The sequence below is a fragment of the Scyliorhinus torazame genome, chromosome 14, assembly GCF_047496885.1.
Source record: "Scyliorhinus torazame isolate Kashiwa2021f chromosome 14, sScyTor2.1, whole genome shotgun sequence".
In the NCBI taxonomy this organism is placed as follows: Eukaryota; Metazoa; Chordata; class Chondrichthyes; order Carcharhiniformes; family Scyliorhinidae; genus Scyliorhinus; species Scyliorhinus torazame.
This window is the reverse complement of record NC_092720.1, coordinates 33,709,632-33,737,431: the sequence shown is the minus strand read 5'-3', so window position 1 is coordinate 33,737,431 and position 27,800 is coordinate 33,709,632. Positions and strand designations below refer to the sequence as shown.

Sequence of the window (27,800 nt, the reverse complement as noted above, 5' to 3'; positions counted from 1 at the left end):
TGGTCCCCACTATCCGTCTCGGTAATGAAAATCCAGGCCATTGGTATTATTCAGTGTTGGAGGTTTGAGGACTCTGTCTCCAGTAAGCACCAAGGTAATGGAAGTTGCTGACCTCGAAAGTTGATGGGCACTAAATACATAAAGAACACACAGAAAAGGCATTTGCATTTCATATGAATGCTTAACCCGAGAACACTAACCAATTATCAGAATTTTTTAAGGTCACAAACGCAGCATTAATGATCAAGCAAATCCCATGCTCTCGGGCAGCTTGTTATCAAAAGGCACTCTCTCGGTGTCATTTACAAAAGGCGGATCTGCTCATTAAACTGGACTTTTACCAAATTTGTTGCACAAGGTCTTCAGATTCCAAACAGCTTTCATACGCCCTGCAAAGCTTTCTGACAACAGCTCGAACTAGAATGTACAAAATTCTGATGTCTCACTCCATACACTGGACATTCCATATATTGCATGGATCACAGAGTGGGAAGTGTACCTACCTCTGCCCCTCACAGAAGGGCACGTAATTAATTCTGCGGGAGGGGATAGTAATTCTATTGCTCAGTACATTGGTAATTCCTTCTCATGCCAAATAAAAAAAAACAGCTATCAGTGTTTTGCAACTCATTTAAAGATTCACTAAAATCCGGTGGATCATTTTCCACTGTAGAATTGTAACATACTTGGATGGACTCAAACATACACTTGTGACATTTTTTTTTAGCAAATACTATTGACCTTCAGAATAGTACTTACAGTGGATAAGGTACTGGGTCAGTCCCTTGCTCTCGCGCACAGGCAATTGAGTGAGAGAATCTGTTTCTACTGTTGGTGGGTTAATAAACAGAGGACACAGGTTTAAAATAATTACCAAAAGCATCACAGGCGGGTTGAGGAATTTTCTTTTCAAACACGGGGAACTGATACCATTGGAATACACAACCTGGTAAGCGGCATAGTAATTTGGATATATACCTGAAAATGAATATAAAGAATAAGGAGAGGTGGTAGCCTAGTGGTAACGTCACTGAACTGCTAATCCAGATGCCCAAAGGCACATGGCTTCAAATCCCAACCACAGCGGAATTTAAATTCAATACATTAATCTGGAACATAAAGCGAATCTGAGTAATGGCGGCCAGTGTATCTACCATCGATTGTCATAAAAAAAAAACTATCTGATGCACTGATGCCTCTTTAAGGAAGAAAATCGGCCTCCCTTAACCTGGTCTAGCACACGTGACTCCAGATCCACAGCAATGTGATTGGCCCTTGACTGCCCTCTGAAATGGCTGAGCAAACCATTTAGTTTGAGGGTATTGAGGGATAAGCAACAAATGCCAGGAAAGAATAAAGGACAAATAAATAAAACTGCACAGCTGTGAGGAAAGGGAGGACGGCTGTGAGGAACTGACTGGGCTGCACTTTCAAAAGGTGGACACAGGTGCAATGGGCTGAATGTCCCCTTTCTGCGCTGCATGATTCAATGAAAGATCCGTAACATGGCGAAGAACCAGTTATTATTTGTGAGAGGGAGAGAGAAAGAAAATACAGAGGTGTATTGAAGAAAATGGGGGGTAAAACGTGGCGAGCCAGTCAGAATGGAGTCTGTGAGAGAGAGACTATGAGGAGGATAAGAGTAGCAGTAGCGACAATTCACCTGGATTCAGTCTGGACTGTGAGTGGAGAGAGAATGATTTGAGCCATAGAATATTTCTCCCAATTAAAATTGAATCATATGAATTTTAATGACTTTTTCTTACGTCCTTCTGTATCTCTGGTCTGCCTAATTGGTCTTATGATTATGAGAGAGGAAAAACCGTGTCATGTTTCTGTCTGGTGACCGCTACAAGACTGTACCCATTATACTTGCATGACTATTTTCTAAAATAGAAGTATGTTTCAAGAGTAGAATTATTTTAAATGATAAAGGTTAAACGTTTAAGTGACTGTACATCATCCTTCGTTCTAATTGGAAAACATAAGGGGCTAGATTTCATCCTGCAAGGGAGGAGTGGGAGCCAGGATATTTCTCACCTTGGTCCACTGGCCTCGGGAAAAAGTGCCAACAAAGGTGGGATTTTTGTCCTGGGAGATGGGTGCTAACGGAGTCCAGCCAATTTCCCTCGGGTTTGGAGGCAGCCACATGGGCTGCCAGGTGCCACGGCAGGCTCTTTTAAAGGCCCACATTGGTGCTCTGAAACTTCATCCCAGTTACAACAAAATCAATAAAGAGAAAATTAGCCCCCTAGCCCTCACCGCTTCACACACTCCCCATACCTCAACTCATTTCAAGTTATGCCCCTCACCCACCACTATGACCCCTCATTCATTCCATGCCAGGCTATACCCTCCCCACCACTCATGGTCCTTCAAACCCTCCAAGCATTAGCTGTCTGGTCTGTCAGCTAAGCATACATAATGAAGCTTGGCTGAGAGTCCAGATAACTTTCTCTTTTTGAAACAACTGTTCTCTAGAGACAAATTGCTCCGATTGAGACAGACTGACAGTTAAATGGTTGATTCTCAGATCTCTGTTCTCAATTTCACAATGTTTGTTTACACAAGTAAAGTGGTTTCAAGGATTTACTGTTTTTGTTATTGATGCTTTAAAGGGTTTGGATTTATGACACTTTTATTAGCTTGTAGTGACATAATAATTTTTCAACATAGAAAGATATGAATGGATTATTTTTTTCCAACATTTGATTTTAAACACATCCTACGGTCACGACAGAATTCATTTGTTCTCAACAGTATTTGGTGAATCAATGGACATGAGGGGCTATAAGGGGTACATGGCATGGCAGAACTTGACACAGGGAATATGAGGAGCCATAGGGAGTGGGCGGAAGGGAGCTTGTTAGAGGGGCCATGAGGTGGTATGGATGGGGCATGGAGAGTGTTTGGAGGGTGAGGGGATGTGAGGATTGAGGGCTGGAGAACCTTTTATTTTATTTTTTCTGGGAAGAAGTCCCTTGGTACCGAGGTAGGCCTTTTGAACAGCCCTCCTCGGCAACCAGCAGCCCCTATGGCTGCCTCCCAACTTCTGCCCGGATTGGTTGGCCCTGCTCAGACCTGCACTCGCACCTCCCAGCAATGAAGATTCCATCTTGGCAGACTCTTTCTCCCGAGGCAGGTAGGTTGGGCTGGGAATTTTTACCGACTCTCGCTATCTGCCATAGTGTTGAAACAGAATAGTTAGCAAGAAACTGTTGCAATTGGCAGACGGACTGAGAGGGGAAACTAATTTAAGGTGATCAGCAAAAGAACCAATGATGACGTAAGGAAAATAATCCAGCAGTGAATGATTAGGACCGAGAACACACTGCCTGAGAATGTAGCGAAGGCAGATTTAATCATGGCTTTTAGAAGGCAACGGGATAAACGCCCGTAAAGAAAACATTGATATGGCTATGGGGAATTGGAATGTGGGGAGCGTCACTAGGTGAATTGCTTTTCCAGAGAGCTAGCATGGGTACAATGGCCTGAATGTCCTCCTTCTATGCTCTAACCATTCTATGATTCTATGAAACTAATCTTGAAACTCCAACTAGCAACATTTTACATGGGCAGTTAGCATTACACCTCCCCAATCAGTTCTGTTTTCTGATCAAGTCAGTCATACAGAAAAACAGGATGTTGCACTTCCAGTTAGTTACCCAAGAATACTCAGAACTCTCTGCACATTGTTCAGACACAGATCGGTGGGTTACGCACTTGTGAGCAGGCTCCTACATGAATGGTTAAAGTTGGCGGGAGTCCTGTGCATCCTGTACAGTGTCTGTCAGCCCTCCACTTGGAGATGAATGAGCAATGGATCGGGAATGAAAACAGAAAACGCTGGAAAAACCCATCAGGATAGGCAGCCTCAGTGGAGAGGAACAGAGAGTTAAAGCTTTAGGTCAATGACCTTTCATCAGAGCTGACAACAGGTCATAGCTCTTCGATGTTATAACTATCTCTCTCCACGGACAGCACCACCTGATCTACTAAAGTGTTTCCAGCATTTTCTGTTTCAGATTTCCAGCAGTGTAGTCTTTTGCCATTGGGCCCAGGGATTAGGAAAGCTGACCCGCCTTTTGAACTTGAGAGGCTGGTCGGTACACCTTTATACCTTGAGACGAGAGAGTTTATCATTTGAGTGCTGCAGTGTGTGTTTCAATGTGCATGTAGTGTACTGTGTTACATCGCATTACATGTACGGTCCTCTTTAGGTGATCCGCTGCAAAAGAACATCAAAGTATACCGCAAACTGAACCATGACTTACAGTTCACCAAAAAAAGATACTTGTGATCGAAGTTGTACCATATCCGGAAGAGCCATGCGCTTTCCGCCTTGGTGCTGTTTACCCCCGGTTGGTCGTCGGTACTCTGGGGAGATAAAAATAAACATCCTCGTTTAAGAATGGGTTACTTGAACATTAGTGGATGAGGACGTTATCTAATACAGGGGGAATGGAGAAGATGGATCGTATGACCGAACAGTGTGGTGATGAATAAGCTTTCTTCTGTGAATTGCAACATCCAGAGCTGCACTGTGTTTTCAGCTGCGGAACAGAGGAAATGAACCCTTGCAGAAAATCAGCAGACATTAGAAAAACAAACCATTATATATACCAAAAAGAGAATATTCTAGTACTTTCAACAAAGAGTTTGCGACACAAAAATATTCTGTGTCCCTGATTTTAAAGGCGAGGGCTGGATTGGGTAAACTGCCCATGGATCCCAAATTTGGGGTTGTGTAATAAATTTTAAATAAATTCTGCTGGGCACGATCTTCCCATAAGGGAACAAAGCGAGCGCGTTTAGCTGCCGAGACACACATTAGTCAACGCGACTCGCTTTGAATAAGGGGCCTGAACAGGGAGCACGTGGCCGAGGCCACACATAGTCCCGTTTTCTACTGTGTGGAGGTCTGCTTGCTGGGACTCCACATTGTAGCGAGAGATCGGAACGGGGAATGCCGTCCTGATCTCCGAGGCTCCTAAAAGAATCCCCGACCTCCCCACCCAGCCCAAACGCAACATGGGAGAGTCCCACGCCACCCCCCCCACCCCACCCCCCCACCACCCCCCCCACCAATACTCATGGTGGGCAGCCTCAGCCCGACTGCTCGTGCAGTGCCACCCAGGCAACACGGCAGTGCCAGCCTGCCACCCTGGTAGTGCCAGGGGAATCAGGTGGCACCAGCAGTTGTAGGGCACCACCCTGCCCAAAGGGCATGCATCTGGGGGCCTCCGATCCTCTTGGAGATGCCAGGAGTGCCGTTCTGTCTGTTCGTCGTTTGTGGGGGCCAGTACCAAGCGGCGCTCGCCCAAGGTCCAGGAGGTGAAGGGACTGAATCCCAAAGGCTCAGGTAGCTCAGGATCTGCACATTAGAGTAAGGCTTATTGCCTCGATCTAATATGCAGATTTGCCTAAAAGTGATCCTGGCCAGTGTGGGCAGGATTCACCTCGGAACGTCTTGCGAGATTGCGTTGAACCTCGCCTGCCGTTGCGAGCCGGGTAAATCCCGGGAGGAAGGTCTCCCGACTTTCACCGGCCATGCTGCGCCATGGCGAGCTGCTTTTCCGGGGGCATAGCGCCCCTGGAGCTCTCTCAGCCCTTCAACGGGATCTACGACATGATCGGTCGTTGAGAGTGGGAAAGAAGGCTGGCTCCAGGGACTGAAGGGAGCAGGTCCATGGGGTCAGAATGGGGGAGTCACTGTTGTTTCCAGACAGATCCTGGTGTGGTGAGGGAGAGGGAGGATAGGGCCAAGAGAGGCCCAATGATTCTTTCCTCTTCCACGTGTAATCATTTAAAAAAATTGTCTTGACCTCATCCAGCCTTCCGGGAGGTTCAACAGGCTTTTCCGTGGCCTTTGACATCAGGTCGGCCTCCCCCACAACCCAAGTCTTTGTGAAAATCATTGCATCCACTGATGATGTCACCGAGCTGTGACTTACATTTTTATAATAGGATCTTGCTTTTTCACAGCGGGAAAATCCATGAAGATAAGATGACGCTGGTTGGGAACAATGTGGCTTTGGACAGATCAATGGACTCGGCCAGATATAATCCCTTCCATGCATCATTCTTAGAGGACGAGAATGGTTAAAGGGGATCCCTGTTAGCAGAATTTAATGCCGGCATCAGTCAGCTAGGAGGGTGCAGGATGGGGACCCCCCAGCTTCTCCTGGTTATGTCCTGGGAATTAAGGCTTATGGACGGCCCTCCTGCACATGCACCTATTGAGGGTCGTAAGAGGGTAATTATCACTTAATGGAACAGTTGCCAATGAGGTAACCAGACAATAACCAGGAGCAAGAATTCTCTAATTTGCCTTTCTCTAGCCCGAGCACCTTATTGCTCATCCAATGAGCTAATTTCATTAAAGCTGAAAATCAAACTTCTTTTTACATCTCCGTGATCATGAAGTAATTGCAAGAGCTAGGCTAATACGATAATCAGAGTATATGAACATACATATGAACTTACAAATTAGGAGGAGTAGGCAATTCAGTCCCTGGAGCTTGATCCGTAAAGACTGTCTTATAAGATCATGGCTGATCTGACTGTGGCCTCAACTCCACTTTCCTGTCTACCCCCTTGTACCCTTTGACTCCCTTGTCAATCAAGAATCTATCTAACTCAGCCTTAATAAAATTTATGACCCAGCCTCACTGCTCTTTGAAGAAGAGAATTGCAGAGAACAATGGGCGGAATTCTCCAGTAATGGGGCTATGTCCGCACGCCCGCGGAAAAACACGCACAAATCACTCTGGACTTACCTGGAGTAAGTCCAAGGTGATTATACGATTTCCAGGGGGCTAGCAAGGCCCCGGAGTGCTCCTCGCAACTTCGGCTGCCGATACGGGGCCCTGCACTTCCGGTCAGGGGTACGCTCATGCGCACGGCGGCGGCCTCCGTCGGCCACGTTGTATGACATGGCCGACCCACATCATGGACCGGCACCGATTACATAGGCCCCTCCCCTCCAGATCACGCGTGCGTGCTGATAGGAACCCTGGCTGTCCTGGAGGCCCCCTCCCGGTGACGGATCCCCCCGCCCCCCCCACCAGTGCGGCCGCGGACACGCCGAGTGCCTGCCGGGTGGAACCATGAGAGAACCACGCCGGTGGGAACTCGGCCAGTTAACTTTGGAGAATCGCCGAAAAGGCTCCCGACCGGCGCAGCGTCGACCGCGCGCGCCCGATTCGTGATTCTCCGGAGAATCGCGGGAGCGGCATCGGACCCAATCGCAGATTTTACGCCCATTGTCTGCCCCGCGCTGAGTGCAATTCCGCCCAATGACTCTCAAAGTTCTCATCTCAGTCTTAAGTGGGAGATCTCCGTATTTGTAACCTTGTTCCCCTATAGTTTCTCCCACATCCTATTATCATCCACCCTGTCAATCCCCTCAGGATCTTACATGTTTCAATCAGATCATTTTTCATTCTTCTCAATTTCAATGGGTACAGGCCCAACATGTCCAACTTTACCTAACTTTAAAATTACTACTTTAACTCAGAAACAAATCAAGTGCATTTTCTCTGAATTGCTTATAATGCCATTTGCCGGTATTTTTCCAAGTGTCGGTCCTGGCTAGAATACCAGGGAGAATCCCTCTGGTGCCAATTGTGGGAGAAGTCATTGTATATTCAGCCCCCCCCCCCCACCACCACCTCCCCCCCCCCCCCCCACCCCCCCCCCCCCCCACCCCCCACCCCCACACACTTTTGGCCCCTCAAACCTGCTCTGCCATTTATTATAATCATAGCTGACCATCCAACTCAGTGAGCTGTTCCCGCTTTCCTCCCATATCCTTTGATCCCTTGAGCATCAAAAGTTATATCTACTACCTTCTTGAAAACATACAATGTATTGACCTCAACTGCTTTCGGTGGTAGCGAATTCAACAGTCTCACAACTCTCTGGGTGAAGATATTTCCCCTAATCCCAGTCCTAAATGGTTTACCTCTGATTCTGCCCCCCCCCCCCACTTTGGGAACATCCTTTCTGCACGTACCCTGTCTAATCCCGTCAGAATTTTATAGGTTTCCATGAAATCTCTCCACATTCCTCTAAATTCTAGTGAGTAAAATCCTAACCGATTCAATCTCTCCTCATTTATAAGTCCTGCCATCCCTGGAATCAGTCTGGTAAACCTTCACCGCACTCCCTCTGCAGCAAGAACATCCTTCCTCAGATAAGGAGACCAAAATTGCACACAATATTCCAAGTGTGGTCTCACCAAGGCCCTGTATAAGCAAGACATCCCTGCTCCTGTACTCGTATCTTGTCGCTATGAAGGCCAACATAACATTTGCCTCTTTACCGTCTGCTGCACCTGCATGCTTACTTTCAGCGACTGGTTCATTTAAAAAAAAAAAAATGTTTTATTGAAATTTTTTTCCAGACAACAATTTTTCCCCTCTTACAAAGCAAACGTAACAATAAAGAAAATATTTAACCATACACAAATAACAAAACCCCATTATCTTTTGACATAAACTAAACTAACCCCCCCCCCCCCTCCCCCCTGGGTTGCTGCTGCTGGTCGTCTGTCTTCCCTCTAACGTTCCCCTAGGTAGTCGAGAAATGGCTGCCACCGCCTGGTGAACCCTTGAGCCGACCCTCTCAGGGCAAACTTTATCTGCTCCAATTTAATGAACCCCGCCATATCATTTACCCAGGCCTCCAGTCCGGGGGGTTTCGCCTCCTTCAACATGAGTAGGATCCTGCGCCGGGCTACGAGGGACGCAAAGGCCACAACGTCGGCCTCTTTCGCCTCCTGCACTCCCGGCTTATCCGCAACTCCAAATATAGCTAACCCCCAGCCTGGTTTGACCCGGGCCTTCACCACCTTCGAAATCACTCCCGTCACTCCCTTCCAATACCCTTCCAGTGCCGGGCACGCCCAAAACACATGTGCGTGGTTTGCCGGGCTCCCGCCACACCTCCCACATCTGTCCTCCACTCCAAAGAACCTGCTCAATCTTGCTCCCGTTATGTGTGCTCTATGTAGCACCTTAAATTGAATCAGGCTAAGCCTGGCACATGAGGAAGAGGAATTTACCTTGCTTAGGGCATCAGCCCACATACCCTCCTCTATCTCCTCCCCTAGTTCTTCTTCCCACTTTCCTTTTAGTTCGCCCACCAACTCCTCCCCCTCTTCCCTCATCTCTCGGTATATCTCTGACACCTTGCCCTCTCCGACCCACACCCCTGAAAGCACTCTGTCCTGAATCCCCTGTGTCGGGAGCAACGGAAATTCCCTCACCTGTTGTCTAGTAAACCCCCTCACCTGCATATATCTCAAGAAATTTCCCCGGTGCAACTTATACTTTTCCTCCAATGCTCCCAAGCTCGCAAAAGTCCCATCTATAAATAAATCTCCCACCCTCCTAATTCCCAACTGGTGCCAGCTCTGAAATCCTCCATCCATTCTTCCTGGGGCGAACCTATGGTTGTTCCTGATTGGGGACCCCACCAGGGCTCCCCGCACCCCTCTCTGTCGCCTCCACTGTCCCCAGATATTCAATGTTGCCGCCACCACCGGGTTCATGGTAAACTTTTTAGGTGAGAACGGTAGCGGCGCCGTCACCAGCGCCTCTAAACTCGTCCCTTTACAGGACTTTCTCTCCAGTCTTTTCCACGCCGCTCCCTCACCCTCCATCATCCATTTACGTATCATTGTCACATTGGCGGCCCAATAGTAATCGCCCAAGTTCGGTAGTGCCAATCCTCCTCTGTCCCTACTACGCTGAAGGAACCCCCTCCTTACTCTCGGAACTTTCCCTGCCCACACGAAGCTCGTTATGCTCCTGTCTATTTTATTAAAAAAGGTCTCAGTGATTAGTATAGGGAGACATTGAAATACAAATAAGAACCTCGGGAGGACCATCATCTTAATTGCTTGCACCCTGCCCGCCAGCGACAGAGGCTGCATGTCCCACCTCTTAAAGTCCTCCTCCATTTGTTCTACCAGCCGTGTCAGATTAAGTCTGTGCATGGTTCCCCAGCTCCTAGCAATCTGAATCCCCAGGTATCGGAAGTTTCTTTCCACTTTCCTTAGAGGCAAGCCTTCTATCTCTCTACTCTGGTCCCCTGGATGTATCACAAATAATTCACTCTTCCCCATGTTTAGCCTATACCCCGAGAAATCCCCGAACTCCCTCAACATTCGCATAACCTCTATCATCCCCCCGCTGGGTCCGACACGTATAACAATAGGTCATCTGCGTATAACGAGACTCGGTGGTCTTCTCTCCCTCTAATCACCCCTCTCCATTTCCTGGAGTCTCTCAACGCCATGGCCAGAGGTTCAATTGCCAACGCGAACAACAATGGAGACAGCGGGCATCCCTGTCTTGTTCCCCTATATAGTTGGAAATACTCCGATCTTTGTCGACCCGTAACTACACTTGCCGTTGGAGCCCCATAAAGAAGTCAAACCCAGCTAATAAACCCGTTCCCGAACCCAAACCTCCTTAACACTTCCCATAAATACTCCCACTCCACCCTATCAAATGCCTTCTCTGCATCCATTGCCGCCACTATCTCTGCCTCCCCCTCCACTGGGGGCATCATTATCACCCCTAATAGTCGTTGCACGTTAACATTCAGTTGTCTCCCTTTTACGAACCCTGTCTGATCTTCGTGCACCACCCCCGGGACACAGTCCTCTATCCTCGATGCCAGTACCTTTGCCAACAATTTGGCGTCCACGTTCAATAATGAAATAGGTCTATAGGACCCGCACTGCAACGGATCTTTATCCCTCTTCAAAATTAGCGATATCGTCGCCTCCGACATCGTCGGGGGTAGAGTCCCCCCTTCCCTGGCCTCATTGAACGTCCTCACCATCAACGGGGCCAACAAGTCCACATATTTTCTGTAATATTCCACCGGGAACCCGTCTGGTCCCGGGGCCTTCCCTGCTTGCATGCTTCCCAGTCCCTTAATAACCTCGTCCACCCCAATCGGTGCCCCCAGGCCTACCACCTCCTGCTCCTCCACTTTCGGGAACCTCAATTGGTCCAGGAACTGCCGCATCCCCTCCTCTCCCTCTGGCGGTTGAGACCTATACAGTCCCTCATAGAAGGTCTTGAACACCTCATTTATCTTTCCTGCCCTTCGCACCGTGTCTCCCCTTTCGTCTCTAATTCCTCCTATCTCCCTCGCTGCTGTCCTCTTTCGCAATTGATGAGCCAACAGGCGATTAGCCTTTTCCCCATATTCATACCTCCTCCCCTGTGCCTTCCTCCACAGTACCTCCGCCTTTCTGGTGGTCAGAAGGTCAAACTCCGTCTGGAGTCGTCTCCTCTCCCTGTACAGTTCCTCCTCCGGGGTCTCTGCAAATACCCTATCCACCCTTAAAATCTCCCCCAGTAATCTTTCCCTTTCTTTGGCCTCTGTTTTCCTTTTGTGGGCCCCAATGGAGATCAGTTCTCCTCTGACCACCGCTTTTAGTGCTTTCCATACCACTCCCACAGGGACCTCGCCGTCGTCATTGACCTCCAGGTATCTCTCAATACACCCCCGCACTCTTGCACACACACCCTCATCCGCCATCAATCCCACATCTAATCGCCAGAGTGTTCTCTGCTCCCTTTCCTCTCCTAATTCCAGGTCCACCCAATGTGGGGCATGGTCCGAAACCGCGATGGCTGAGTACTCAGCTTCTTCCACCCTAGTGATCAACGACCTTCCCAAAACAAAAAAATCTATTCGGGAGTACACTTTATGGACATGGGAGAAGAAAGAGAATTCCCTAGCCCTAGGTCTAAGAAATCGCCATGGATCCACTCCCCCCATTTGGTCCATAAACCCCTTAAGTACCTTGGCCGTTGGCGGCCTTCTTCCGGTCCTTGAGCTGGATCTATCTAGCCCCGGGTCCAGCGCCGTATTAAAGTCCCCTCCTAAAATCAAGTTTCCTACCTCCAGGTCCGGTATACGCCCCAGCATCCGTCTCATAAATCCCGCATTGTCCCAGTTTGGGGCATACACATTAACCAACACGACCTCCATTCCCTCCAGCCTGCCACTCACCATTACATATCTACCTCCGCTATCTGCTACGATGTTCTTTGCTTCAAATGCTACCCGTTTCCCCACCAAAATGGCCACCCCTCTGTTCTTTGCGTCTAGTCCTGAGTGGAACACCTGTCCCACCCATCCTTTCCTTAACCTAACTTGGTCCGCCACCTTTAGGTGCGTCTCTGGGAGCATAACCACGTCTGCCCTTAGTCCTTTCAAATGCGCGAGCACTCGGGCACTTTTTATCGGTCCGTTCAGGCCTCTCACGTTCCACGTGATCAGCCTCACTAGGGGGGTACCTGCCCCCCTCCCGTGTCGACTAGCCATTACCTTCTCTAGGCCAGTCCCATATCCCGCCTCCGCGCTCCCACTCGCTCCCCCAGCGTCGCACACCATCCCCGTCCACCCACTCTTTAGCCATTTCCTTTTGGATTTCCGCAGCAGCAACCCAGTTGTCCCCCCCACCCCCGCTAGATCTCTTTCTAGCGTGATTGCTCCCCCCATATTACTTCCGTAAGTCAGCTGACTTCAACTGACCCCAGCTACTCCTGATCACTCCTCGACCCCCCCGTGTGGGGAACTCCCATCCGCCTTGCGCCTGTCTTCCCGCCTTATTCTTTCTGGCGCAGGAACCTCCCTTTACCTGACCCGCCTCTTATGGCGCAGCTCCCTTTCCCCTCCCCCTCCCCATCCCCATTCTCCAACTATGTCCCGTCTTTCCCCACTCACCGGCGCCCACATTTCCCAATGTCTCCCCCCTTCCCAATTTACTTCTCAATTAACTTCAACCATAACATTAACAACAACATTTCCTGCAGCATCAGACCCTCAGTTCCGATCCAATTTCTCCTCTTTGATAAAGGTCCATGCTTCCTCCGCCGTCTCAAAATAATGGTGTCTCTCCTGATACGTGACCCATAGTCTTGCCGGCTGCAGTATCCCGAACTTCACCTTCCTTTTATGCAACACCTCTTTGGCTCGGTTAAAGCTCGCCCTCCTTCTCGCCACCTCCGCACTCCAATCCTGGTACACCCGTACCACTGCATTCTCCCATCTGCTACTCCGCACCTTTTTAGCCCATCTCAGGACCTCTTCTCTATCCTTAAGGCAGTGAAATCGCACGATTATCGCCCTGGGTGGTTCTCCCGCTTTTGGTCTTCTCGCCGGGATCCGATGTGCCCACTCCACCTCCAAGGGGCCCGTAGGGGCCTCAGCACCCATCAGTGAGCTCAGCATCGTACTTGCATAAGCTCCACAGTCCACTCCTTCCACACCCTCAGGGAGACCCAGTATCCGAAGGTTCTTCCTTCGCGCTCCATTTCCTCGGGCCTCGATCCTTTCAGTACACTTTTTATAAAGTGCCTCGTGCGTCTGTGTCTTAACCGCCAGGCCCAGGATCTCGTCCTCATTATCTGTCACCTTCTGCTCCACCACGCGGAGCTCTGTCTCCTGGGTCTTTTGTGTCTCCTTGAGCCCCTCAATTGCCTGTAGCATCGGGGCCAGCACCTCCCTCTTCAGCAGCTCCACGCACCGTCTCAAAAATTCATCCTGCTCAGGCCCCCATGTCGCCTGCGCTTTCTCCGCCGCCATCTTGTGCTTCTCTCTTTCTGACCCTTTGGTCGACGATTCCTCGCGCTGCAGCCGCCGCCGCCGGTTTTTTCCACCTTCGTTGGGGGGGGACTCCCTTCTCACACACCCCACACCGGGTTGCGTCGTCAAAAAATTTCCCGTTGGGGCTCTTAAAAGAGCCCGAAGGTCCGTCGGAGCTGGAGCCGCCGAAACGTGCGGCTAGCAAGGCATCACCGCAACCGGAAGTCCCAGCGACTGGTTCATAAGGAGACCAAAAACAAAATGCCAGAAAATCTCAGCAGGTCTGGCAGCATCTGTAGGGAGAGAAAAGAGCTAACGTTTCGAGTCCAGATGACCCTTTGTAAAAGCGCTTTAACATGAAAGGATTTGTGCAACCAGGGGAGGACTCTTGCTCAAAGAAGTGGGCACGGAGACGAAGGCGACGAAAGGAGAGGTCAACATTATGTCAGCCCGGAATTCATTGAAGTGGGGAAGTAAGGGTACCAAGCTGAGTCCTTTGCTGAGAACAGCACGCTTAGCCTCAAGAGGGGAAGGTCGGAGGGTATGGTGAACACACAGCAAGGGCTGGGGCTGGGAGAAATGGGGTACGAGGGATTGGGCCTAGGATGGGCAGTGGTGTTGATAGGTTGTTGAAGCTTGCGTTCCTTAACATCGGCAAGAAACAGGACAAGTTTCTTGTTCAGGCATCGAATGATGCGAAGGGCGAAATTAAACTGGGGACAGGGACAGCTTTGAGAGAGAGTAAGACGGTGCTGATGGAGAGAGACGTCGAGTGTCTTCATGTGGCGGCGCATGGCACTGAGTGTGGCTTTCAGGATGCGGCGAGAGCAGCAGTTGGAAGAATGTTGTATATCCTGGAGGTAGTTGCTCAAGGAGATCCAGGTCTTGTTGCACATTCCCCTCTCTCAATCTATAGCCATTCAGGCTGAAATTAACAGGCCAGGAAGAAGGTAAAGTAAGTGGATAGGTTTTGTGTGTGGGGGGGGGGGGGGGGGAGAGAGTCAGACATTGTGAGGGTGGGGGTTGTTGAATGCCATGACAGGTTAGACACTGGGGAGAGGGGACTGGATATCAGGAAAATTGAGGGTGTTGAACATCAGGGTGGGAGAGTTTGAGGCCGGGGTGGGGAAGGTCTGTTTTGGGTGTGGGGTGGTTGGCCCTGGAAGCGGGGGGGGGGGGGGGGGGGGGAGGATCAGGTCAAGAGGAATACCAGTGGGAATCAGAGGTATGGGACTACTGTGCAGGGATTCGGGGGAAGAGCAGGGGAGATCTCCCCTGGGAGTTTGGGTGAAGTCCTATGAGGGTGATATCCCGTGTGTCTTTAAAATAACTGACCAGAAGTTAGAAGAGGTTTTAATTCTTCAAACTTTTTCTGTGTAACATTTGTGCTACACAGCCAGAAACATCCAAAATTTATGACTGAATTGCATTTTCGGATAGTTCCAAGTGAAGGGCAATTGACCAGAAGAAGTTAGCAATTGCTGGTAAACCCTTACCGTTAAAGGTTTGAGAGAGATTCCCTGGTGTAATTTTGGGATAACCCCCTAAATTTGATGCTGGGGTGCTGAGGAGTTTCAACCCTTTATGTCCTCCTCAAAATATACACTTCAGATACACATGGAGACAATAGGACAGTCTTGCCCATGAACTGGGCTTTTCCAGAAACATAAAAGTATAACCACAGGGCAGTGGTATTGTGACTGGACTAATAATCCACAGCAAGATCTGGAGACCTGGGTTCAAATCCCACCACAGCAGATGGCGAAACTGGAATTAAATTTTTCAAAAAATCTGGAATTAAAAGTCTGATAATGACCGTAAGTTCATTGGAGCAGAATTAGGCCATTCAGCCCATCAGGTCTGCTCCCCCATTCAATCATGGCTGATATGTTTTTCATCCCCATTCTCTTGCCTTCTCCCCATAATGCCTGATGGCCTTATTAATCAAGAACCTATCGATTGCTGTCTTAAAGACACTCAGTGACTTGGCCTCCACAGCCTTCTGCGGCAAAGAGTTCCACAGATTCACCACCCTTTGGCTGAAGAAACTCCTCCTCATCTCTGTTTTAAAGGATCGTATCTTCAGTCTGAGGCTCTGTCCTCGGGTTCTAGTTTTTCCTACAAGTGGAAACATCCTCTCCACGTCCACTCTATCCAGGCCTCGCAGTATCCTGTAAGTTTCAATAAGATCCCCCCTCATCCTTCTAAACTCCAACGAGTACAGACCCAGAGTCCTCAACCGCTCCTCATATGACAAGCTCTTCATTCTTGTGAACCTCCATGAAACTTGACCTTGAAACTATAGTCGTAAAAACTCATCCGGTTCATTAATATCCGTGAGGGAAGGAAATCGGCCATCCTTACCTAGTCAGGCCTACATGTGACTCCAGATCCACAGCAAAAAATGCCCTCAGAAATGGGCAATTAAGGATACGTAATAAATGCTGGCTCAGCCATCCTGTGAATGAATGAATGAATTAAAGAAAGAGTCGGCTGGATTTTAGTATGGCTAGGGAGGTATTCCTACCGTGAAACATGGTTTCTATTAGACTCACTTGATCCAGATACAATTACCTGGCTTCTTCTGTTTAGTCCAGAGGCTATGAATGGAACCAGAAAACATCCCCTTGAATGACTTTAGAAAGCAGTAACCTCATGGATCGTGCCCACTGCATCAGTAATAACTATAATCCTTTCATGTAGCATTGTCTCCATTGTTAACACTCGTTCAGTCAGCGCATGAATTTACCAGAAGTGGCTTTTGCCTTTTGAAGGACTGCAATTTCCTTCTGGGAAAAGGTCAGTTTGGAGATCACTGAAAGCTAGTGGAGCAACAAACAGGAATAAACTACCTTACATTGAAAGCGCTTCCCTCTACAGTAGCTCCATTTTTCTGACTGCCCAAGAAGACAGATAATGTGAAGGAAAGAAAATTGGATAGACCTTTGAGTGAGTGAACAATTATGGGGTTATTAGTTTTTGAGCAGATGGAACTGCAAGGTATTTTTAGGTCCTATGCTTTCCAATGCTTCTGACATAATTTCTGGCAAAAATGCAAGAGGCGCAAGAATCTTTTAGAAGGAGACACATGAGTAAGCCAGTTGACACTACCTCTGCAGGGAAGCGAAAGCTCTTCCATAAGTAGCCTTGCCCTGGCCTTCGTGGTGAAATTGGGAGCTAGACTGATAGAAATATTTGCAAAATATTTTTATTCAAACAAGATTTTCATTATAACAAAAAAACAATACAGCAAACCCCAACCCGGTACTGTACCAAAAGTATACCCACCCAATCCCCAGACCCCCTCCCCCCCCCACCCCTAGAGAAAACAGAACCTTAACCAAAAATATAAAAAGACAACTCCGCCTCCCCTCCTAACAGCTGACGGTAATCAGTTTCCTGAAAAAGATGATGAAAGGTTGTCACCTCGAGGAGAATCCTTCCACCCACCCCTTTATGGTTTACTTGATCTTTGCAAGGTACAAAAATTCCATTAGGTCCCCCAACCAAGCTGAGGCCTTAGGCAGCACTACTGATCTCCATCCAAGCAGAACTCGCCTCCGGGCTATTAGCCAGGCGAAGGCTAGGACATCTGCCCTCGTACTTGCCTGCAACACCGGCGACTCCGACACTCCAAAAATGGCCACCGATGGGCTCGGCTCCAGCTAAATGCCCCAAATCCCTGATATTGTATCACAAAAGGAGACCCAGAAACGAACGAGCTTGGGGCAAGACCAAAACATGCGCATAAGATTCGCCAGTCCCCTAGAGCACCGCTTCCACCCATCATCCACGCCCAAGAAGAACCCACTCCTGTGCGCCCTAGTCAGGTGCGCCCTCCTGTGCACTACCTTGAACTGGATCAGGCTTAACCATGTGCATGAGGAGGTGAAGTTGACTCTATAAAGAGCCTCACTCCACACTCCCCCCTCGAAGACCAAATGCAGCGCACTCTCCCACTTCCTCTTTACCTCCTCCAACAATGCCTGCTCTGTTGCCAACATCTGCCCATAGACAGCCGCCATCTTACCCTCCCCTAACTCTTGCCGATAACAGGAACCTCTCCATAAGCGAAGGCGATGGTACCAGGGGAAATGAAGGAAGCTCCTTGGGAAAAAAAAAATCAATTTAATAACCCTGCAAAACAAAGCGTTGCGAAGAAAGACTGGGAGACACTAGAATGAAAACAAAATCCCCGGGAGAATAGTCATCTTCACCCTTCCTGCTAAGGTGAGCGGCGGGAGGGCATCCCACCTTTTCAAAATCGGCCTTCCCTCCATCCACCAGAATAGAAAAGTTAAGTTTATGGAGCGAGGCCCAGTCACGGGCACCCGGATTCCCAAATACCAGTGCTTTTTCCAGATGAAACGGTGAGCCTCCCCAGATCAGCTCCCATCCCTGGGAGGGTTTACCGGAAAATATTTACTCTCGCCCAGATTCAGATTGTACCAACGTCCGAAACGAGCCAAACGTCCTGAGCAACTCCATTATCTCCCCCACATTGGAGAGTGGGTCCATGATATATAGCTAAATAGCGTCCTCATATAAGGACTCCCTATGCTCCTTGGCCCCAATGCTCGATTCCCCTCCATCTGTTAGATGACCTCAAAGCAATGGCCAGTGGCTCGGTTGCTAAGGCAAACAAAACTGGAGACAACCAACACCCCTGTCTTGTACCCCTGTTCAGTTAGAAATAATCCGAGTTCAGGGCATTAGTATGTACATTCTGTACAAAAGTCTAATCCATGAATTAAATTTTGGTCCAAAGCCAAACTGTCTCAGGATCTCAAAGAGGTATGTATCCCCACTCAACCCTAACGAGCGCCTTCTCCGCGGCCACCAAAATAATCACCTCTGACTTTGTCCCAAAGGAGGGCGACAATACAACATTTAACAATCTCCTAATGCTGGCTGAAAGCTGCCGACACTTAGCAAATCCAGTCTGCTTCTCCCAAATCACCCTAGGTAGGCAGGCTCCAAAAGCATTGCCACCATCTTAGCCAACAACTTAGCATCAGCATTTAAAAGTGAAAAAGGCCGATACAACCCACAGTCCATGGGATCCTTGTCCTTCTTCAGGATCAAGGAAATCAACCCTCTGCCGGAAATATCCCCCGGGACACAGAAGCGTTAAAGATAGCCAGCAGAAGTGGGACCAACTGACCAGCAAACTGTAGACTTCCGGTGGCGGCCATGGAGTGAGTGGTCGCACACAGGACAGCTCCGGCTCGAAGGTGTTGGTTTGAGTTCTTTTTACATGAAAGTGGGGTAGTTTTGACAGGAAAGTGTAGCTGAAGGTGTGGAGGAGAAGTTCCCTGCCATAAGTGGCATGTCTGCTGGTTACCAGACCTGGCAGAAAAAGGTTAAGGACCTGGCCAAGGAACTGGAGGAGACCTGTGGTGCAGCAGCAATTGGGAAGATGGCGGAGGGGAAAGGGCCTTTGCAAGTTGGAAAGAGCCAGATGGAGCAGTTGATGGCGTTTATTAAAGGAGGGGAATGAAAGGAGATGCACAAGGATTGGTCGAAGGCCATTGAGGGAGCAGTAGCACCGCTGAAAGAATCGATGGAGTGAATGGAGAAATGTCTACAAGTACAGGAGTCGCAGATGCGGGAGATGGAGAAGGTGATGTCCGACCAGAGTGATGGGGTGGTGGCGTTGGAGGCAGAGGTGGTGCTCCTGGGGGACTTTTGCAAGTCACTAAGTTAAAAGGTAGAGGAGCAGGAGAACAGATCCAGAAGGCAGAATTTGCATACTGTCGGCCTGCTGCAGGGTGTGGGGGGTGCAGGTGCCATGAGGTACGTTTCAACGATGTTGGCGGGGTTGGTGGCGGAGGGGATGCTGGACAAGGCCCCAGACGTGAATAGGGCACAGGGGTCTCTAAAGGCAGAAGCTGAGAACAAGGAGCCACTATTTGCGTAGGTTGCGAGGTTCCACGAGTTTGTGGAGAAGGAAAAGATCCTGCGGTGGGCCAGGGAGAAATGGAACTGCGAATGGGAGGGGAACCGGGTCCGCATTTACCAAGGTATCGATGCGAAGCTGACGAAGAGGCGTGCCGGATTTAACAAGGCCAAAGCAATGCTATTTCCAAGGCAGATTCGGTTTGGGGTGTTGTACCCGCCGGAACTATGGGCAACGTTCGATGGTCGGGAGCATTATTTTAAAACCCCAGAAGAGGCCAATGACTTCTTCAGAGACCATAAATTAGGGAGAACTGAATGTCAATGGGAACGGAGGAGCTGGAACAGCAGAGGTCGGAAGATGCGGGTAATGTGGGGGGCCAGAGGGTGGAGTAGTTTTTGGGTTGGGTGATTTTATCGTTGTTGTTTGTAAGGGGCAACTGCCCACCCCCCTCCCACCCACCATCCATGCTGTTCTTCTTTGGAGGGGGTGACCTGCGGTTTTGGATGTGTCTGTGAGGGGGAGGGTGGGAGGTACAAGGGGCCTTCGGGCAGGAGCTGTCATGCTGGCAGGTAATGCTGGTGAATGGAGGCGAGGTGGCCAGTTAGTGGCGGGGGGAGGGGGAGGGAGGGAACGCAACATGGCAGAGTTGGAGACTGAGCGTGGTCATGGACAGAGAAGGGGGCCATCTTGGGTGGGCCCGGTTCAGGGTGAAGTCAAAGGAGATAGAATCGGAAGGGGATGATGGTGGAGGGGAGGAGGGAGTGGAGGTGCACGCCTCCTGTAAGATTTGTAACATGGAATGTATAGGGACTGAACAGGCTGGCGAAGAGGTCTCAGGTCTACACGCACTTTGAAGGAGTTTGAAGGCGGGGTTGTTTCTGAAGGAGACGCACTTCTGGGTAAAGGATCAGGTCAGGTTGAGAAAGTGATGGGTGGGTCAGGTATTCCACTCCGGTTTGATTCAAAGTCACGAGGGGGTGGCCATCTTGCTGAGCCAAGGTACAGGGTTTGTAGGAGCCAAGGAAGTGCGGGAACCAGGTGGGAGGTAGAATCTACAGTGCAGAAGGAGGTCATTTGGCCCATCGTGTCTGCACCAGCCCTTGGAAAGGGCACCCTACCTAAGCCCATTCCTCCACCCTATCCCCGTAACCCAGCAACCCCATTTAACCTTATGGACACTAAGGGCAATTTAACATGGCCAATCCACCTAACCTGCACATCTTTGGACTGTGGGTGGAAACCGGAGCACCCGGAGGAAACCCACGCACACACGGGGAGAACGGGCAGACTCCGCACAGATAGTGACCCAAGCCGGGAATCGAACCTGGGACTCGAGAGCTGTGAAGTAAATGTGGTAACCACTGTGCTACTGTGCCACCCTGTGATAGTGAGCGAGGTGTTGGAGGGGATGCCGGTGGTGCTAGCGAATGTAAATGCGCCGAATTGGGATGACGTTGGGTTTGTGAAAGGGTTGCTGGGAGTGATTATGGTCCTGGACACGCATCAGTTGATTATGGGGTGAGATTTCAACTGTGTACTGGAACCGAGGGTGGATAGGGCGAGCCCTAGCTTGATGGGAATGGTGGACCCATGGAGGTTTAGGAACCGGGGGGAGTACTCCTTCTTCTTGCATGTGTACAAGTTATACTCCAGAATTGATTTTTTTTGTAGTGAGTCGAGCGGTGTTGGTGGTGGTGGTGGTGGGGGGCAGTACTGGGGGATGGTGATCTTGGATCATGCACCGCACTAGTTGGAGGTCAGACTTAGTTCGAGGCAGGAGCAGATGTCTCGAGATGGAGGCTGGACTCGGGGTTTTTGGCGGATAAGGGGTTCTGTGAGATCAGAGATTATCCGGAGTTGAATCTGAATGGGGAGGTTTTGGGAGGCGTAGAAGGTGATAGTTCGGGGGGAGGTTATCTCGTTCAAGGCGCACAGGGACAGGAGGAGGAACGAGGAGTATGGACGATTGTTGGACGAGACAGTCGAGGTGGACAGGAAATGTTTGAGAGCTCCAACCAAGGAGGGGTTGGCAGAGAGAAAATGATTACAGGGGCAGTTCTCAGGCTGACGATGGGAAAGGCAGTGTGACAGCATCGGAGTGTGAGGGGCGTGTGCAATATGAATATGGAGAGAAGGCAAGCCGCACGCTGGCCCACTAGCTAAGGAGGTAACCGCATCCAGGGGAATTCTGAGGGTGTGGACAGGGAAGGGGGGGGGGGGGGGGTGGTGGAGGTAGTGTCAGTGCCGGGAAAGATTAATGGAAGCATTTAGCGAGTATTATGAGAAGCTGTACAGGGCTGAGCTAGGTGGTGAGGAAGGATATATGGGCCGATCTTTGAATGAGCTGGAGTTCCCGAGAATGAAGAGAGGAGTCAGATGCTGGAGGAGCCGTTAGGGTTGAGGGAGGTGATGGATAACATAAGGGGGATGAAGTCGGGGAAGGCCCCGGGACCGGACGGCTACTAGGCAGAGCTTTATAAGGAGCTCGCAACAGAGTTGGCACAGCATTTGCTGGGGATGTTTAGCGAGATGCTGGGGAAGGGGGCTTTCAGAGACATTGACGCAGGCGTCGATTACGCTGATCCCAAAGATAGAGAAGGACCTGTTGGAGTGTGGGTCATTTCACAGCTAAACATGGATGTGAAAGTGTTGGCTGAGTTAGTGGTGGGGAGGATGGAGGGGTGTGTTCCAGGGGTGGTCGCATGGACCAGTCGGGCTTCATAAAGGGCAGGCAGCTCTCCAGTAACATCAGGAGACTGTTAAACGTGATTATGACCCCGTCGGAAGGGTGGCTAACGGAGATAGTGGTCTCTATGGATGCGGAGAAGACTTTTGACCGGGTGGAGTGGAGGTACCTGTTTGAGATTTTGGGAAGTTTTGGGTTGGGGACGAAGTTTGTCCCCTGTTGTATGTGGCCCGGTGATGTGTGTACAGACAAATGAGATGAGTTCATGGAGTTTTGGGTTTGTGGTAGCACCAGGTATTGCGGTACCTGAGAGGCCACCTGGGGGTCACTCGTTTTTTCCATTTTGTCAAGACCCGCAACCAGCCCTACTCCATCGAGGAGGTCAGGACAGTTACCAGGGAATGCCAAATCTGCGCGGAGTGCAAACCGCACTTCTACCGGCCAGAGAGGGCACACATGATAAAGGCTTCCCGTCCCTTTGAACGCCTCAGCATGGACTTCAAAGGCCCCCTCCCCTCCACCGACCCCAACACGTATTTCCTGAACGTGATTGATGAGTACTCCCGGTTCCCATTCGCCATCCCCTGCGTCAATTCCTCAAGCAGGACGACCAGTTACAACCCCCGGGGAAACGGGCAGGTAGAAAGAGAGAACGGAACGGTCTGGAAGACCGTTCTACTGGCCCTACGGTCCAGGAATCTCTCGGTCTCCCGCTGGCAAGAGGTCCTTCCGATGGCCCTCCACGCCATCAGGTCGCTGCTCTGTACAACCACAAATCAGACGCCTCATGAATGTCTCCTTGTTTTCCCCAGGATGTCCACCTCCGGGACCTCGCTCCCAACCTGGCTAGCGACACCCGGACACATCATGCTTCGGAAGCACGTGCGGGCGCACAAGTCGGACCCGTTTGTCGAGAGGGTCCACCTGCTGCACGCTAACTCCCAGTACGCCTACGTGGCGTTCCCTGACGGCCGGCAAGACACAGTCTCCCTTCGGGACCTGGCGCCTGCCGGAACCCCATGCACACCCGAACCACTGCCCCCACCCCACAGCACCTCACTGGAGGGTCAGTACTCCCGCCGCTCCTGCCTGGGCCCGACCACCCACCGACGCCCCCTACAGGCGCCCCCCCTCTCTGTCAACATTTTGCCCCTACAGCGCCACCTAGGGGTGACGAAGCTGCCAGGGAGGACGACACCACGCTCCCAGAGTCGCAGCCGCCGGGACCCTCATCAGAATCACCACCGAAGCCCAGACGCTCCAGAAGGACGACCAGGCCACCCGATCGACTGATTGCTGCTCTATGAACACTTTGTAAATATCATCGACATCACGGCACCTCCATACCTGGTCATACCATGCGAAAGGTGACTATTAACGCTGGCCACCACCCCCACCGGGCTCTTTTTTAACAGGGGGTGAATGTGGTAGTACCAGGTATTGCGGTACCTGAGAGGCTGATGACCATTAGTTAGACCCAGGAGTCTACCATTGGCTGTATTATGTAGCTCCGCCCTGAAGGCGGGGTATAAGAGATGGTGCCATCCCAGCAGCCTTCACTTTCTGTATCGAAGCTGCTGGGGAAAAGGTTCTAGTAGATTAAAGCCTTCAGTTATGAAATCACTTTGTCTTGAGTGTAATTGATTGCGCATCAGGGTTGCACAGGGGAAAGAGGCAGGGGTGTCCGCTGTTGTTCGTTCTGGCGATAGATCCCTTGGCGATGGCCCTTAGGGGTAAGTGGAGTGGCAGGTGATTGTGAGGGGGATAGGGAACACCAGGTGTTGCTATACGCAGGCAACCTGCTGCTGTTCGTTTCGGACCCACTGGAGAGCATGGGGAGAATTATGGGAAAACTAGAGAGGTTCAGGGCCTTCTTGGGATATCAGCTGAATGTCGGAAAGGTGTTTCCTGTAAATGCGGTGAGTCAATCTGGGGGCGTTGCCATTTAGGGTAGCCAGGGACAGGTTCAGGTATCTGGGGATGCAGGTGATGGGGGAATGGTCATCGATGCACAAGTGGAACCTGACAACGTTGGTAGAGGAGGTATGGGGGGATTTTAGGAGATGGGATATGCTGCACCTTATCCAAGTATTGATGAAACCTGGCTATGGTCTCCCGTGGTGGTTTCCAAGATCCGGGCTTCTGCCTCAGTGATCGACGGGTCTGGTCCAACTCAGGAAGGGTTGGAAAGACTCCCTCCACCACCAACTTTCCGAACATCTTGGGCATGTAGTCCGTGGAATCTGAGCCCTGCAGGCCCTCCGGCAGCCCAACAATTCTTACGTTTTGGCGTCTGGAGCAGTTCTTCAGATCGTCAACTTTGGCCTTAGCATTCTAGGCTCACAGTCAACAACGCCATCGTAAAACTGTCGGTCAAGAAGACAACCAAGTCGCCTACTGAGGGGGCAACCACACAGCAGAAGCTTCTGTCATGTTCTCCCCTGCTGAGGCTGGAGGAACCTCGGAGGCTGATGACAATCCCTTGCCCGACTTCTGCCCTGTGATATATTTACCGGACATCCCATCAAACTACACCAATTTTCTCCAAAAGATCGCCCATTTACCGAGCAAAAAGGGCTAAAAACAAAGTACCTTTGGGGGAGCGGCTGCTCACCGCATAGCCGCCACCGAAGTCACTTGGACAAAATCTTAATCACCAATGGCTGAATTTCCCTGTTTAACTCTGATGTCTGGCTGATTTCTCTGTTGCAAAATCAGAGGAATGCAACATCAGATTCCAATTTTCACGAAGAAGGCTGATTAAGAAACAGCCTCTGGAAGCACCAACCGATTATGGACAGCGGGAAGCCATGCCGGAGGGCCAGGGGGTTTGAAGTGGAGAGTGCGGCAGGCCCACTGCGAATGCTGTGTAATCCGGAGGTAAATAGTGACGGAGAAGACCACAAGATAGAGGTGCCGTCCTGCTGATGGGACCGGCAGCTAGTTCCACCCCCACTCCCCCGCCCCCAGCACCATCTGCCAGATCCACCTGCGGGTGACAAGCAAACAATGGTACATACTTGCCCGTGGATGTCTTGACGATTACCAATGCTGCCCTTTGAAGTGATCACTGCATGTGAATCTGGCGGCATTCCCGATTTCCTGCTCTGCTGCAGCTGGCAAACTCCAGTAACCATCCAGAAATTCCCACGAGTTTCTTCCATCGTTACCTTAATGGACTTCACACTACAGCTGGATTGCTGTGAAGCCATCTCCGGTCAACGTTCGAGGAGGCAGGAAGCGTGCGAGGAGCAGACCCAATACATTTGTTATACACCAGTTTCCGAGCTCCCCGCTCCCACCTCAAAAGTCACCTCTGAGGTGCGAGGTAAACTCACCCCTGAAGGCAGTTTGGTGCAATATATTGGCTGTCAGCGTGGCCTGCGAAACCACTTTCATTTTTTTCCTTCCAGCACATTAAACTTTCTGCCACTCGGGGTGGCATGGTGGCGCAGTGGTTAGCACTTCTCCCTCACGGCGCTGAGGACCAGGGTTCGATCCCGGCCCCGGGTCATTGTCCGCGTGGAGCTTGCACATTCTCCCCGTGTGTGCGTGGATCTCACCCCCCACAACCCAAAGATGTGCAGACTGGGTGGATTGGCCATTTCACTAAAGTTGCACTATTAATTTGTTACAAACTAAGAGAAACCCCAGCCGTGCCAATCTGAACATTTGACGCGCTGTAAGATGAATATTTGGCAGTGTTATTTCTTACGTATGCCCGGCTAGCTGAGTCGGTAGAGCACGAGACTCATAATCCCAGCGTCGAGGGTTCAGGCCCCACGTTGGGCTCCACTGCTCCCAAGGGCCTTTACTGTGCTATGTTTGGAAAGGTCATGCTGGAATTCCGAGCTACCAGCTGTCCACTTTGACTGAACTGCCGTACAAACTGGAAGACAGCCAGTTATCTGCTAAAATCACATTTCTCACCTGAAACTTTGAAAGCGCTTTGCTTGTGCGCTGACAGGAGTACAAATCATCAACTTCTCTTTGACGTTTAATTATTAACCGCTATCAGTTTCAAATGCTGAATGATTTCAGAATCGCTGCAGACATATTGCTGTGAGGGAAGAGGCAGCAGGGTGAGGACGTGAATTTAACATCGCACACCGGCCTGACGCAAACTGTACATTTTGAGGGACGGACCGTTGAGAACGTTTGGCAGCTTTTTCTTTGAATGAATTTGAAAATCACAGTAGTTCTACATGAGGTTCAGCTGGAGTCCCTTTTGCAGAAAGCTTTAGTCTTGGGTCCGCATATTAAAAGTTGTCGTCCCCCCCCCCCCATATTAAAAAAAGGGGCGGGCCAGGTTCACAAGAACACGAGAATTAACAGCCCCCCACTCACCTCTTCGATAAGATCATGGTGCAAAATCAGCTCTGATCTAATTGAATGGCAGAGTGCGCTTGAGACTCCTATTTCCTATGTTCCTTTCTGCTTTTCTATTCTTTCTGCCAAAATGGACAAGTTTACATGTTCCCGCATTATATTACACATGCCAAATTTTCTGCCCAATCACTTAACCTATCTAAATCCCTCTGTAGACCTTTACCACTTGCCTTCCTAATCCCTTCCAACCTATCTTTGTGCAAATTTGGCTTCCATATTAGAACATAGAACATAGAACGATACAGCGCAGTACAGGCCCTTCGGCCCACGATGTTGCACCGAAACAAAAGCCATCTAACCTACACTATGCCATTATCATCCATATGCTTATCCAATAAACTTTTAAATGCCCTCAATGTTGGCGAGTTCACTACTGTTGCCGGAAGGGTATTCCACGGCCCTTGTCAATCCCTTTATCCAGATCGGAATGGGGAACGTGGTACTAAAAATATAAACACTTGGGGTGGAATTCTCCATTTTTGGGGCTAGGTGCGATGGCAGGTGGCTCTTGTGGCACCTTTCTTGCTCACCAGAATGGTGAGAACCTGCACCAGATTCTGCATTTGGAACCTCATTAATTATGCACAGGCGAGTTCCCCTCCGAAATACCTGGCGGGCCGGCAGCTGACCCACTCTGCCGCCATCAGCTTGCAGGTTTGAAGGTCTCGCTGCCCTGTTTAACCACATAGTGCAGCACACTCACATCACTCTCTGCAGCCCATCGGTCTTCACCAGACCACTTTCAGTGTCAGCAACCCAGAGAAAAAAGGCTAGCAGCCTCAAGAAAAGTTCTGTTCCTTGATTCAACCACTTTCACCCTGAGCCCATCACTTGCGAGGTGCCTATGTCCTACTTGGATCTCTACCCACTGCACCAGTCTTTGTGCGTTCCCTTCCAGTAAACAATATTTTATCCCTTTGATTCCCTTGTTTGTGAGCTTTTTATGCAGTCTTGTCAGGATCCAACCTCCTTCTCTCAGTCTTCCCTCCACCTTCCATTGTTTGACTTCCTCATCCACTCTTGCCCCTCTGTCTCGATGTGAGCCCTTGCCCTTGCCCTTCCTGCCACTCCTTGCATAACCCTGCTTTCACATTACACCCTCCCCCCCCCCCCCCCCCCCCCCGCCCCCGCCCGTTTGTCTGCATCAGGTCACCGTTCTCCTTCCCCCTCCACCCCAAACCTCACCTCGCACAGGGGATTCAT

At 50.2% G+C, this 27,800-nt stretch overlaps 1 protein-coding gene across 2 annotated transcripts in view; it reads right to left on the bottom strand.

Moving 5' to 3' along the window:
• Positions 1-27,800, bottom strand: part of LOC140389619 (sodium/hydrogen exchanger 9-like) — a 570,848-nt gene that overhangs the window by 97,883 nt on the left and 445,165 nt on the right. For both annotated transcript variants that reach the window (XM_072473892.1, XM_072473893.1), the window contains exon 14: positions 4,295-4,377. In XM_072473892.1, coding sequence (XP_072329993.1) covers positions 4,295-4,377 — 83 coding nt within the window. The remainder of the gene's footprint in view (positions 1-4,294; positions 4,378-27,800) is intronic.